We start from the raw sequence: 13,986 nt of genomic DNA on the forward strand, positions 1-13,986 counted from the left end.
ATTTATTATTTTTTTTTGTTTTCAGCCTTTTTTTAATTTTGTTTTCTTCAGAGGAACGAGTTATGCACATAATAATTTTTAAGAGTTATTATTTGTTTATTTTTTTGATATTTACAGGTCGTAGTACTTTTAAAAAAAAGTTATTTAATCTTTAGAATTATGTGTCAATAATTTAATTTATTTAAATACTTGAACAGGAAAAAACTACCTTTTCGTTTTCTGTTAACTCCAGATCCTCTTTAATAAACTTTTTTTCAGAACGTCTTTCAAACTAAAAGAATTGTGTTGCAAAAATCAAGGTTTACTTACTAAATATTAATATTTGATTAAAAAAAGAGACAAACATTTGAAATAATTAATAAGTCTTAACATTTGTAATAGCGTAAGTAAACCTTGTATTACTTTGTACAATTTTCTGTAAAACTTTGAAACTTGCTGTTTTTTTATTTTGATACAGTGGTGATTCGGTTTGGTTGCAGGGGGGCGATGATTAGGGGGTGCAGTTAAACTTATTACTAACCATATTGACAATACCGTCAAGTTTCGAAGTTTTTTCTTAAACAATAAGTATACATCGTATACATATATGTATATTATACATTGCATGTCAGCACTAATTGTGCTTCATTTTCTAGATGCATTAATTTATACATATTTATTTTGATTTGCAGCACCTGTGGCATGGCTCTCTCTTGCTTTTTAACTAGTTTGTAAGTTTCTCTTTATTAATATTTTATTATTTATAGCCATTCGATTGAAAAAGTTTTTCCAAGTATATTGAGATATACTGTACTACAAAAGAACTAGTTTTTTCCAAATGTGGGGATCCAAAGGTGTTTGACCTCTAAATTGTTATCATTTAATCTTAGTAGTAAATTAATGTTGATTTATATGAGGGATTTTAACAAAAATTTGTCTAGCACGGAACTAACTAAAGTAAATTTTGGGAATGGAACTTTGCAGTAAAGGTTTCGTACATATCCGTATGTAATTTTAATGGGAGCAAGAACTACATTTTTTTTTTTTAACCGATATATGTATTCGTTTTTATCAAATTAACTTAAAACAATTATCAAATTATTTCTTCTCTACACAAGGCAATGGTTTCTTTTAAGCTTTTATAGCGCTTCTTTGTACTACGATTTTGTAATTTTTTTTTTTCGAATTTTATTTTTACTCCCGACATATCTTTGATGTATTTACAACAAACGTGTGTGATTGATATAATATATAAGAATATGTTTGTTTGTAGAAAACGAAAATGAATTTTTATTTCTCAGAAATTCCTTAAAGGAATCATTATTGATAATGAAATTTAGTTCAAAATACACCTTTTCCTTTTGAAATTCATTTTCGTTTTTTAATTNGTTTTTATCCCTTGATCCCCCCAAAACTTAGGGTCAGTTATCGACTTTTAGAAAAACATGCAACGATGGACGTCACTCCTCACCTACTTATATTACCATCTACTTTAAGATATTTTATAAAGGTAAGAAAAACGTTTGGCGGACTATTAGGAAAGTTTTTATATTTTCTTTAATTGTCGCAATTATTAGAAACGCAAATGTAAAGGTTCTTTTTTGTCGTTTTTATTTCAGGAAGTAAACGGTTGTATGGTTGTAAATCCTGAGAGATTAACAAAAGGATACACCGCAGGTACTTTTGCTCATTTAAAAATTTCAGCACCTATAAAGGGCCCAATATTCAGTTCTTCAGAATGTGATATTATTCAAATATAATAAGACTTAAAATGCTTATATTTTAAAATGTATCTATTGTTAAAAATAAAGTACTAGTTACCTTTTCATGGTTTATAATAATTCCGACAATATGTATTATTAATTGACTTTTTGCAATGTCATGATTGACAATTCATTTAATTTTTTTAACTTGTTTATGAATGGAGGACATTTACAATGCTTGTAGTAACAGCCTTTCAAAGGCAGTAATAGGTGAAGATGATGAAAGTTTGACTCCTTGTTTAAACAACACCGAAGATAAGACATTTTCTTTAGTACTGCTAATGTATACTTTTTTGGGACCCATTTTGTGCCTCGTTGCTTTAGGTAAGAAAGATAACAAAACTATAAAAAAGAAGACTTCTATTGTCAAAACTGGAAATTTGTAAATAATATTTTCAAAAACGATTTCAAGGAATTCTAAAAGGTATATTGGGATTGTGCTGTTGTCCAGTAATCGGAATGTACGGTTTAGGGCTCCTAGTCCAGTTACCACGTCCTTTAGACCAGTACCAAGAGAAAGAATTTAGACATTGCCCGGTGCAGTATGACGAACTTGGTTGGCCTGTTAATCCTTACACTGGTATGCGCACAGTTCGAGCGATAAGCAAGTAAAAGCTAGAAAATTTAGAAAAAAGAAACATCAGATTTCATTTCGTATGTAAATTTTCTTTTATAGAAGATCAGAATTCTTTTTAAATACCATTTTCTTCTTGGCGTTTCCTTTGGCGACCTGTTGTAAAATTTGTAATGCTTGCTGTAACTCTTCAAGCAATGTTGAAAAGATCAAATTCGACGTAAGAAGCATTCCGTCCAAATGTATGCAAGAATGCAGAAGACGGGGACCCAGTAAAATGGAAAAAAAGGTACTTTAATTATTTTTGCGTTTATTTCCGGCATATACAGAGCAATTTATTTTATATGCGAAAAATACGTAGAGTATATTATTTTATTTCATTTATAGAAGAAGAAATGTCGATTACCAAAGCCACATGTTTACAGTGATTCGGATACAACTGAAGCAAGCGACACGAAATACGTCTTAGAACAGTTAAGAAAAAGTGAACAGTCCCTTAAGGTGAGTCTCCTCTCCATCTCAAGTATTTAATTTTATTTAAAGCTACAAACATACTTAGGATTAGTAGTCTAAAGTCCAAATGGTAGATCAAATGAAGTTACAATTACTTACGATCAATTTACGTTGTGAAGTTGCAAATTATGTAATACCTTCAATTTTATTACAGAACTGCACGTACTTTGACAACGCTTGATATATTGTTAAAAAGATGAAAATGAGACTGAATATTTCATTTGGAGCATCTCTTAAACATGTATTTTTAAAATATTAACAAATACTTTATAAAATAAAATGCTACATAGGTATCTAATGTGATATTCTAACATTACTTTAATGACGAAGATAAAAACGCTTTGACAGATTGAAGATCGTTTAATGAAATGAAAAATTGCTAAACAGTAAAAAGAAAAAAAATATTCCTTTAAATATAACAGTAGGAATGCTAACTGTAAATATGAAAAATAAATAGAAATATTCCAACTTCTTTAACATTACGACTACCATCCGTCATGAAATCTGCCGCCCCCACGGCCACCTCCTCTTCTTCCTCCCCCGTCGCGAGCTCTTTCTTGATCCTTCCTCTCGCGCCAGGCTTCATAACGCTTACTCATTTCAAATATTTCTTCAGGAACATACTACATCCCAACAGAATATAATTATTTACAACTGACTTACAATGTATAATTATTATACATAATAGAACTGATTACTTAAATAAAAATTAATATGCAAATACATAAGTGTTTACCTGATTGGCTTCTTCAAGTATAGGTATAAGATCTTTGGCACTGGCCCAGTCAGCTCTAGTGAAATAACTTATAGAGCATCCTGTACGTCCCGCTCTTCCCGTACGTCCCACACGGTGAACATATTCCTCAATATTCCTTGGAAAATCATAATTTATAACATGTCTGTAACGGAAATTACGAGTCACAAAATAGAAATACTTATAAAATTGAACTTCATACGATATATCTTCTATGTCAAGTCCTCTAGACGCCACATCAGTGGCTATAAGGATCTGTACAGTCCCATCTGTAATGTCAGCTAAAGCCTGCTCACGATCTACTTGTTCCCTATCACCATGGATTGCTTGGCATTCAAAACCTCTCAGGGCTAATTCAGAGGCCAAGTAATCAGCTCGGGCTTTTTTGCCACAAAATATTATCGCCTTTTCTTCGGGAGACATGTTCGCTACAAAGTCCAACACCTAACAATTAAAAAGTTTTTAAGCATTATTTGCCAAACAAGTGAAACTCTAGTTTCTTTAAGACGTTGAGAACTTTCAAAATTTAGTTTTCTTTTAAAAAATAGATGTATTTGTAATACCGTTTCAAATTTAGCTTCTTCAGTGTCGTCGAGCAAAACAATATGCTGGGTGACGGAGTGACAAGCTGCTAAATCCAGGGTTCCCACGTAGACTTGAACGGGGTTAATCATGTAAGAATCGGCCAATCGACGTACCCCTATCGGCCATGTGGCACTTGTCATTACAGTCTGTCGATCTGGTCTTATGTCATATAATACTTTACGTATTTGAGGTTCAAAACCCATGTCTAACATCCTGTCTGCCTCATCTAAGACCACGTAAGTAATACTTTTAACACTTATATGTCCTGAAAACGAAAAATTAATAGCAAAGTTACAATTGATCAATCAAAACAAATACAAGTTACCTGCTTCTACGAGATCATTCAAACGTCCTGGGGTGGCTATTATTACATCCACACCAGTATTTAGTGTGTTTATTTGTTCCCTTCTGTTGCCTCCTCCATAAACACACAATCTAAAAATAAATGGAGCATTAGTTAACAGCACATTTAACACCTGCTAAACTTACGCTTTAATCCCCTTGTAGTAATATTTCTTGACTTCTTTATCAATTTGTAAAGCTAATTCTCTTGTTGGGGCCATTACTAATACACTTGGTCCCATCCTTTCTTCTCTAGGCACAGGTTGACCTTCGATATGAATTAGTGCTGGCAGCAAAAAGGCCAAAGTTTTACCTGAAATGATTTAAGTTTTATGAAAATTAACAATAATGTATGAAAAATTTATCATTCAGCTTTCTTGTCACCTGTTCCTGTTTGTGCTATTCCAATGAGATCATCTCCACTCAGAAGCACAGGCCATGCCTGACTCTGAATGGGAGATGGGTGCTGAAAACCTTGCTTTGCAATTTCTTCTAATATCTCTGGGTAGTCTCTAAAAGCTTGTTCAAATGTGGTAACTGGATTAGGAATTGGTATTTTTTCCTTTTCTCCCTGTTTGTACATCCTAGAGACAACAATATTGTTGTTAGCTGCCCTAAATGCTTCAACTTCCTTGTTACTCATATTTGTAACTTCAGGATCTTCTTTGTAGAAGTTTTTCTTGATTGGAGGCAACTTATCAAATTGCTCTTTTTGATATCGCTCCTTAATAATTAACAAGTACATTAATGGTATTAAATGTTTTAATAAGGGTTACAATGAGTTTTGAAACTTACACTTTCTTCTGCTAGTGCTTTCCAATCAATTTGTATAGGTGGCATTTCCTTGCAACTGTTATCATGACTTTCACTAGTCAAAGTAGCAGGAGGTGGTCTTTCTTTTGTTAAATCTTCTATCATTTCTGTAGCACGTTTTATAGCTTCTTCAGATCCTGTTATTTCAACCATAGTGTTCATACCTTCTGTATTTTTTGTAACTTTGATGTTTGCCCCTGAATTAAACTGTAGATCACTTATTTTGGAACCTCCTCTTCCTAAAACATTAGGAAATGTTACCATAAGTAAAAAATGTTAATCAAACTTAACATTCTTAGTTTATTAAAAATTTTATTGTATTGTAAAAGTTGCATAGTATATTACCTATTATCCTTCCAACCATGTTTGTAGGGACTTGTATAGTAGTTGTAGGGTTAGAATTCCTAGGTTTTCTGTCATAATTTCTATTTTGCTTGTCCCTCGGGGCCCCTCTTCGAAAATTACTGTTTCTGTAGTACTTATCGTGATTACCTTGGTTATCATTGAATGGCTTTGCATTATTCCATGAATCGTCCCAACCGTCACTCATGTTGATTAATTAAATGCAACACAAATTATAAAATAAAATTTCTTTTTATTTTATTAAAATATCGGCAAACGACACTATTAAACCTGTAAGGTTAAGTAAAAGTTCTATGAATACAACAGTGGTTGGCAAACTTGTTTGTCAAAAGAAAAATAGCACTGGAAAGTTTACTTTTGTAACGATTGGTATGAGTAGTGTTACCATATAATTTTTTTGAAAATTTTTATTAAATTATTAAATTAAGAAAAATTAAAAAGGTATACAGCTTTTTCGCAATTCTGTAACAGTAAGTGTCATGTCGTCAGTTAATTTAAATTAATGAAACGTTAAGTTAATATTAATTTAATTTTCTAGATCAATTGGAAAACTGTCGTAAGCTGGCAGCGCTGTTGTCATTTACTTTGGCCATTAGCAGAGCATTGTGGGAAAAGGAGATCCGATCCACAATATAATTGTTTAGAAACAAATCTTTGATTCCCTGAGAAAATAATAGAAAAAGTAATGATCGGAAGTTTTTCAAAAGGTTTGGTGTTTTGTGCAGCGAATTCGTGATCGGTACAGAAACGTGTAAGTCGGTTTGTGCGTTCGTTATTAGACGGTGCAAATGTTTACTGGTACTCTTGGAGTAAAAATATGCGAGGCTTCGGGTCTGAGGCCGACCGATTTTCAAAAACGTCACAACATGACGTTTGGAAAGCCCGACGAGCAGCTTATTGACCCCTATGTCACCATCGATGTCGATGAAACTCATGTGGCCCAGTCCACTACAAAACAAAAAACATTTGACCCCGTTTGGAACGAGTACTTTGAGCAAAAGGTAGAGAATGCAAAAACCCTTACACTCACTGTATTTCACGATGCAGCCATTCCTCCCGATGATTTCGTTGCAAACTGCAGTATACCTTTCGAAGATCTTCTTAATAGAGATAAAGACGCAGGAGACTTTTGGGTAAGTGACCTGAAGTCGCTATTTCCTCTTAACTATGACATCTGCTAACATTTTATTAGCTTTCTATTATTATTAGTATTAGTATTAAGTAAATAGATAGTTAATAAATCATATTATGAATTCTTCCTTTAAAAGGTATCACATAGCTATTTTGGATATTGTTTTATTTATGTACCAAATCTGTTTTGTATTGTTATTAAGAAGTGTTCTACACAATGAATTTCTTTTATGTAGGTCAATTTGGAGCCCAAAGGCCAAATACATGTTCGTATTGACTTGAGAACATCTTCAAGTGGTAGGTTTAGAAAACTTATTGAAGAATATATTATTTTATAAATGCATGTCCATTTTTTCATATGTAGCTGAACATGGGGCTAAACCTAGGGAATTCAAAGAAAGACAAGGATTCAATCGGCGCCGGGGTGCAATGCGAAGAAGGGTCCACCAGGTAAATGGACACAAGTTTATGGCCACTTTTCTACGACAGCCGACGTTTTGTTCGCACTGTAGGGAGTTTATTTGGTAAGTAAAATTGCTTCTTTGTTTCTGTAATAATAAATAATATAAAAAAGACACAAAACTAAATAACAAACCAGCACACAACATAATAAGGGCGATGTGGGATGCAGAGTTGTGTGGTGTGCGAAAGTGTGTTGTGTTCATGTGGCTGTTATGGGGTAGACATCCTTATTGTAATGGCGGTTCTTGTTTTCAGGGGATTAGGAAAGCAGGGCTATCAGTGTCAAGGTAATTACCACTTGCTAATCACAAGCTTGCTTTTCTTCGTTAATTTTGTTGTATCTCTTCTGAGCAGCACCATTCTTTTTTTTTAATATTTATTATATTGCCAACTTTTACTTTTGGTCTTAAAAGTAAAAGAAAGAACGTTTGGTCTTCTTTAATGAGTTATCCATTTATTATTTTTTTTGTTTTCAGCCTTTTTTTAATTTTGTTTTCTTCAGAGGAACGAGTTATGCACATAATAATTTTTAAGAGTTATTATTTGTTTATTTTTTTGTCTTCAAAGATAATTACAATTAGCAATCCGAAAGGGGGCGAGAAATAAAATTGTCGTTTTTGTCTAGTTGCTAAAAAAATTAAAAGAATTGTAACGGGCTTACTGCAATAAATAATTTATTAGGGGCATTTTGCTGCACGCCTCTTATTCTTTGGGCAGAAAGCAAAGCAAAAAAAATCTTAGTGACATGTACCTCTTTTCCGTAGAAATAGACGAAGTTTCAAAGAATTATATTTATTATTAATTAATTGATAGGGAAGTATGTATTGTAATAAACAATTCGTATCGAACGAACAAATTTTCATCGATGACTTAAAATAATTTTAATAATATTTTTATTAGTNTTTTGATACAGTGGTGATTCGGTTTGGTTGCAGGGGGGCGATGATTAGGGGGTGCAGTTAAACTTATTACTAACCATATTGACAATACCGTCAAGTTTCGAAGTTTTTTCTTAAACAATAAGTATACATCGTATACATATATGTATATTATACATTGCATGTCAGCACTAATTGTGCTTCATTTTCTAGATGCATTAATTTATACATATTTATTTTGATTTGCAGCACCTGTGGCATGGCTCTCTCTTGCTTTTTAACTAGTTTGTAAGTTTCTCTTTATTAATATTTTATTATTTATAGCCATTCGATTGAAAAAGTTTTTCCAAGTATATTGAGATATACTGTACTACAAAAGAACTAGTTTTTTCCAAATGTGGGGATCCAAAGGTGTTTGACCTCTAAATTGTTATCATTTAATCTTAGTAGTAAATTAATGTTGATTTATATGAGGGATTTTAACAAAAATTTGTCTAGCACGGAACTAACTAAAGTAAATTTTGGGAATGGAACTTTGCAGTAAAGGTTTCGTACATATCCGTATGTAATTTTAATGGGAGCAAGAACTACATTTTTTTTTTTTAACCGATATATGTATTCGTTTTTATCAAATTAACTTAAAACAATTATCAAATTATTTCTTCTCTACACAAGGCAATGGTTTCTTTTAAGCTTTTATAGCGCTTCTTTGTACTACGATTTTGTAATTTTTTTTTTTCGAATTTTATTTTTACTCCCGACATATCTTTGATGTATTTAAATGTTACGTGTGTGATTGATATAATATATAAGAATATGTTTGTTTGTAGAAAACGAAAATGAATTTTTATTTCTCAGAAATTCCTTAAAGGAATCATTATTGATAATGAAATTTAGTTCAAAATACACCTTTTCCTTTTGAAATTCATTTTCGTTTTTTAATTTGTGTTCTCCTGGGAAATTATCTTAATTTTTTCATAACAGTGTGCACCTGTGTGGTTCACAAGCGCTGCCACTTACTTGTAGTTACCAAGTGCCCAGGAATGAAGGACGAGGTAAGTTTTACATATTTAAAATAATATTCAACATATACATTTCTCATTCTTTCTTTTTTTTAACGAACAGTCTAGTTCTCAAAGTGCTCGATTCAACGTCAATATTCCTCACCGTTTCGTCGTTCACAATTACAAAAGATTCACGTTCTGTGACCACTGTGGCTCATTGCTTTATGGCCTGATCAAACAAGGGCTCCAGTGCGAAGTGTGCAATCTTAACGTACACAAACGTTGCCAAAAGAATGTGGCAAACAACTGCGGCATTAACACCAAGCAGATGGCCGAAATTCTCACTGCCTTAGGTAAATTATAAATAAATTGGCACGGTAAATATTTTGTTTCGGGCTTTTGTAAATTACTACCCAAAAAGTCCCGAAACAAAATATTTACTGTATCAATGGCGCCGTCTGTGAAACCCTGCTCTCACGTATCATAAATAAATTATTTATAAAGTAAACTTTCTCTCTGAAAATATATTTAGTGTACAAATGGGGTATTTTGTAGGTGTCACTCCTGATAAGCAAACTCCTAGAAGGAGTAAGTATATAGCGGGTCCAGGAGGTAATGGAGCCCCTTCAGACGGTTCAAGCGATGCTGCAACTGGAGAAGATGATTCGGAAACATCCGATGAAAAATTGGGTAAATTAAGCGAAGAGAAAATGCAAAACAACACTTCGGCTGAGTCAGGTAAGGCTATCCAATGAAGTTTTTGTTGCTTTGATGGAATACAAAAAAATTATTAATTTTCTTTGAAGGAGAGGAAGAGGACAGTATAAAAATCGGCCTGGATGATTTTCACTTCATTAAGGTATTGGGTAAGGGTAGTTTTGGTAAAGTTATGCTGGCTGAACGCAAGGGATCTGACGAGGTGTACGCCGTCAAAGTTCTAAAGAAGGACGTCATTATACAGGACGACGACGTAGACTGTACAATGACGGAGAAAAGGATACTGGCACTGGCTGCCAAGCATCCTTTCCTCACCGCCCTGCATTCCTGTTTCCAGACGCGGGAACGTCTCTTTTTCGTTATGGAATACGTTAACGGTGGAGATCTTATGTTTCAAATACAGAGGGCGCGAAAATTCGATGAACCGCGGGCTCGGTTCTATGCAGCCGAAGTAACACTTGCCCTCCAATTTCTTCACAAGTAAGTTAATTTGTTATTATTGTTCCCTGAGATGATTTGCTATTTTGTAATGCATTATATTTTAATTTCCACATTTTCTTCTAGAAACGGCGTCGTTTATCGTGATTTAAAGTTGGACAACATTCTTTTGGATGCGGAGGGTCATTGCAAGCTGGCAGATTTCGGTATGTGCAAGGAGGGTGTATTGGACGGGGTCACGACCAGTACGTTCTGTGGCACGCCTGACTACATTGCGCCCGAAATCCTTCAGGAGCTCGATTATGGTGCCAGCGTTGACTGGTGGGCACTTGGCGTCCTCATGTATGAAATGATGGCCGGACAACCGCCCTTCGAGGCAGACAACGAAGACGACCTGTTCGAGTCAATTCTACACGACGACGTCCTCTATCCCGTTTGGTTAAGCAAGGACGCCGTGTCGATTCTGAAGGGATTTATGACGAAAAATCCAGCCAAGAGACTCGGATGCGTCGCAGCGCAAAATGGCGAGGCCGCCATACGTGTACATCCTTTCTTTAAAGACATGGATTGGCAGGCGCTCGAGCAGAGAAAAATTAGAGCCCCCTTCAAACCCAAAATTGTAAGTAAATTTAATTCTTTTCAATTCCGCAGGTAAAGTAAAGTATGGAACGGTCCTCATTTTTTGGACTTTTCCAGAAAAATAAAAAGGACGCGTTGAACTTCGACGCCGAGTTCACCAAAGAGGAGCCAGTGTTGACGCCGGTAAACGTCGAGGTGGTCCGTTCCATAAACCAGGATGAGTTTAAGGGTTTCTCTTTCGTGAACCGCGATTTTAATCCGGCTCGATTTGTGGCCGATTAAAGATAAGAACACAGAAATAATGGTGCTGCTTATAAATATTATATACACATACATAATATATAACCACACAACAAAAAAAAACAACAAATATAATTACCACTTATCTTAGTTAAACGTTTTCGCTTGTTCGTAGGGTGTTTTAAACATAAGGTTCGATTTGGACCGAACTGCGTGACGTAAACTCTATTGAACAAGATAAAAAAATGTAGGATGTGAATAGAGAAAGATTTATTCACGTTTAAAAATATTTATTGCGCTGTTTAGTTATACTACAGCCCAAATTCTGGTTTTATATTTCATTCATTTTAATGTTTTAATCATTATTATTCATTTGCTTAGATTTGGACAAATGTTAAGCAACAAAAACGTTAAATAGTTTGATTTCAGTTATTATCGTCCTTCATTTCTATATAATATATTTAATAATTCAGCAAACGAAAATTGGGCGTTAAAAGAATAAAAAAACAGCGTAACATCGTTCCATACAATATTTCGTGTTCATTTATTTGTCGTTAGCTTAATCACTTCTTTTTTATAAATAATAAAAGAAAGAAAATTAAAATTTTTCTTATAGTATAAAAAAAACAAGAAATCTCTATGACTTATTTTAATATAAATAATTATTCGAAATGAGTTGTGCTGCTAGTCATTTTTTATATTATTTATAATTATTGGTATGGAACGAGTTGTTTTTTATAATCTAGTCTGGTCTCTGCTTATGATTATTTATATAAACGTAAAAGCAGGCACATCATACTACTTAAAGAGGATACTAAAATTAACGTTAATAAATAGTACTATTAAGGGAACCTACTAACTAACAGGCTACTGTGATTCATACGTGTGTCCTAATGATGCGCTTTTACTACTCTAGTCATCATGGCCTATGAGGTGTTCTGGTTGTTGAAAATATTATTTTTAATCTCCCTTTTTTGCACTTTAAAAAGCTATTTACCTCTATACAAAAGAATAACAAGGAATTTGAAAGGAAAGAAATAATTTATGTAATGTAACTTTCTTTCCCCTATTACCGTAATCCATTAATTATTCTTGCAGGAATTGACATTAATTAAAAGGGAATTTACGTAAAAGGCCTTACGATAAGGCTTTAATTAGCTATGTTTCAAATTGGTGTTGTGTTTGTGCCAGGAAAAGAATTAAAAATGTAAAATGAAAATTTATTTATTTGGATTTTTTTTAATTCAAACGCGATTGGTGGTATGCATAATGTTGAGCCTTTGAGTGCCTTCTTTCAAAAATAAGAGTCTTTGTAGTAGCAGACTTAACTCTGCTAAAGGTGGGTGTTTATATTCACGATGGATGAATTTGTATATCTATTCATCAGCCTACCACCTTTTGCGATTTTATGTCTGTAACTAACGAGACGCCTATTTTGAAGGTAGACACTCAGTAGTGCAGACGTTCTTATTTATGCGAATAAAAATATGAGCCGACACTCAAGATTTTAGGACAAATGAATAGACCCTCACAAGTTTATGCTCACCACCCAAAAAGGAAATCAATTAATTTTAAAGTTCCTTTTTCAATGATTAGTATTATCAATACATAGTTTTATTAAATAAACATAAAGCACTATCATTCTAAATCAATTTTATTTTGAATTAAGTATTTTACACTTAAACATTTCCTTACGCGTACAAGTTAGGTATTATTTCATTTTAATTTTTTGATGATGGAACACTTAATGTATTTATTTTGTGAAGAAGGAAACTTTTCAATACGAAAGGATAGATAGGTACATAGGTGGGCAAGTTCTAACAAAAAAATAAGTAAAATATATTAGGTATTGTGTTAATAACCAAGAATATTTTTGTGTTTCGATGTATTATTCTTAAATGTGGTCATTTTTACACGATTCTCTGCCTTTTTTAACCAAAGACTTCGTTAGTGATTTTGTTTCAATAAGTATTTTAGTTATTAGGCGATTTATTTATTTCTAATTTAAACCGAAAATCGTAGACAAGATGAATTAATACGATTGTATATATCAGGAGTAGTAAATAAGAAAATCGTTAAATGCTGTGTACAGCCTGGGACCTTAGAACTGAGAGGTTGTTATATGTGTCACAAATCATTTATTAATTACTTAATATTAATTAAGGAGGAACTGGAACTGTGTAAAAGCAGTTGATAGCAAATAGCAAATTACAGAATCAATAGAAAAAACTATCAGGTGCATTATTATTGAGATCGTCAAAATATGCAATATTTATTTGTCACAATATCAAAATTTAAGTAAATGTGTCAGTAATTAATTTTATTGTCGTAATTACTTTAATGAATTTTATTTAAAAATTGTATTAGTGTTCAAAGTGAATTTACACTATAAATGTTTCTCATAATGACTATTCTGATTCCTCCTTAAAATTAATATATTAGTAACATATTCCATATCACGCATTCTTCGGCTTTTTTTGTTTAATTTTTAATTTGTTTATTTTTTTGTCTTCAAAGATAATTACAATTAGCAATCCGAAAGGGGGCGAGAAATAAAATTGTCGTTTTTGTCTAGTTGCTAAAAAAATTAAAAGAATTGTAACGGGCTTACTGCAATAAATAATTTATTAGGGGCATTTTGCTGCACGCCTCTTATTCTTTGGGCAGAAAGCAAAGCAAAAAAAATCTTAGTGACATGTACCTCTTTTCCGTAGAAATAGACGAAGTTTCAAAGAATTATATTTATTATTAATTAATTGATAGGGAAGTATGTATTGTAATAAACAATTCGTATCGAACGAACAAATTTTCATCGATGACTTAAAATAATTTTAATAATATTTTTATTAGT

General features: G+C 32.9%; 3 protein-coding genes across 4 annotated transcripts in view; 2 read left to right on the forward strand and 1 right to left on the reverse strand.

Moving 5' to 3' along the window:
- LOC108735418 (DNA polymerase alpha subunit B) overlaps positions 1 to 3,075 on the forward strand; it is a 15,651-nt gene extending 12,576 nt beyond the window's left edge. The window contains exons 8-13 of one of the 2 annotated variants that reach the window (XM_025974453.1): positions 1,378 to 1,489; positions 1,907 to 2,066; positions 2,155 to 2,350; positions 2,419 to 2,605; positions 2,704 to 2,817; positions 2,984 to 3,075. In XM_025974453.1, the coding sequence (XP_025830238.1) occupies positions 1,378 to 1,489; positions 1,907 to 2,066; positions 2,155 to 2,350; positions 2,419 to 2,605; positions 2,704 to 2,817; positions 2,984 to 3,010 (796 nt within the window). In that variant the 3' untranslated portion in view covers positions 3,011 to 3,075. Of the gene's footprint in view, positions 1 to 1,377; positions 1,490 to 1,906; positions 2,067 to 2,154; positions 2,351 to 2,418; positions 2,606 to 2,703 lie in introns of both variants that reach the window. The other variant, XM_018467367.1, reaches the window with a different exon arrangement.
- Positions 3,076 to 3,174: 99 nt separating this feature from the next.
- Positions 3,175 to 5,998, reverse strand: LOC108735421 (probable ATP-dependent RNA helicase DDX43). Its single transcript, XM_018467374.1, has 9 exons — positions 5,669 to 5,998; positions 5,306 to 5,562; positions 4,895 to 5,234; positions 4,658 to 4,823; positions 4,494 to 4,603; positions 4,147 to 4,433; positions 3,786 to 4,027; positions 3,566 to 3,728; positions 3,175 to 3,452 (listed from the first exon to the last, which is right to left on the reverse strand). The coding sequence occupies exons 1-9, from the start codon at positions 5,871 to 5,873 to the stop codon at positions 3,315 to 3,317; spliced, it is 1,908 nt and encodes a 635-aa protein (XP_018322876.1). The 5' UTR covers positions 5,874 to 5,998; the 3' UTR covers positions 3,175 to 3,314.
- A 47-nt stretch (positions 5,999 to 6,045) lies between these two features.
- Positions 6,046 to 11,258, forward strand: LOC108735420 (protein kinase C). Its single transcript, XM_018467373.1, has 11 exons — positions 6,046 to 6,156; positions 6,225 to 6,819; positions 7,054 to 7,114; positions 7,182 to 7,341; positions 7,535 to 7,566; positions 9,142 to 9,212; positions 9,283 to 9,514; positions 9,717 to 9,899; positions 9,968 to 10,358; positions 10,443 to 10,935; positions 11,013 to 11,258. Exons 2-11 carry the CDS (start codon positions 6,475 to 6,477, stop codon positions 11,175 to 11,177), a joined length of 2,133 nt encoding a protein of 710 aa, XP_018322875.1. The 5' UTR covers positions 6,046 to 6,156; positions 6,225 to 6,474; the 3' UTR covers positions 11,178 to 11,258.
- The last annotated feature ends 2,728 nt before the right edge of the window (positions 11,259 to 13,986 follow it).

Source organism: Agrilus planipennis, unplaced genomic scaffold (genome assembly GCF_000699045.2).
Source record: "Agrilus planipennis isolate EAB-ADULT unplaced genomic scaffold, Apla_2.0 scaffold40, whole genome shotgun sequence".
NCBI lineage: Eukaryota > Metazoa > Arthropoda > Insecta > Coleoptera > Buprestidae > Agrilus > Agrilus planipennis.

Bases quoted from the DNA above. Each gene is read 5' to 3' on its own strand.
- LOC108735421 (XM_018467374.1), bottom strand. From the start codon at position 5,873: ATGAGTGACGGTTGGGACGATTCATGGAATAATGCAAAGCCATTCAAT. The intron at 5,563-5,668 runs GTAATATACTAT...CTAATGTTTTAG, and splicing joins CATGGTTGGAAGGATAATAG to GAAGAGGAGGTTCCAAAATA. The intron at 4,824-4,894 runs GTGACAAGAAAG...AAATCATTTCAG, and splicing joins AATAGCACAAACAGGAACAG to GTAAAACTTTGGCCTTTTTG.
- LOC108735420 (XM_018467373.1), top strand. From the start codon at position 6,475: ATGTTTACTGGTACTCTTGGAGTAAAAATATGCGAGGCTTCGGGTCTG. The intron at 7,115-7,181 runs GTAGGTTTAGAA...TTTCATATGTAG, and splicing joins CTTGAGAACATCTTCAAGTG to CTGAACATGGGGCTAAACCT. The intron at 7,567-9,141 runs GTAATTACCACT...TTTTCATAACAG, and splicing joins GCAGGGCTATCAGTGTCAAG to TGTGCACCTGTGTGGTTCAC.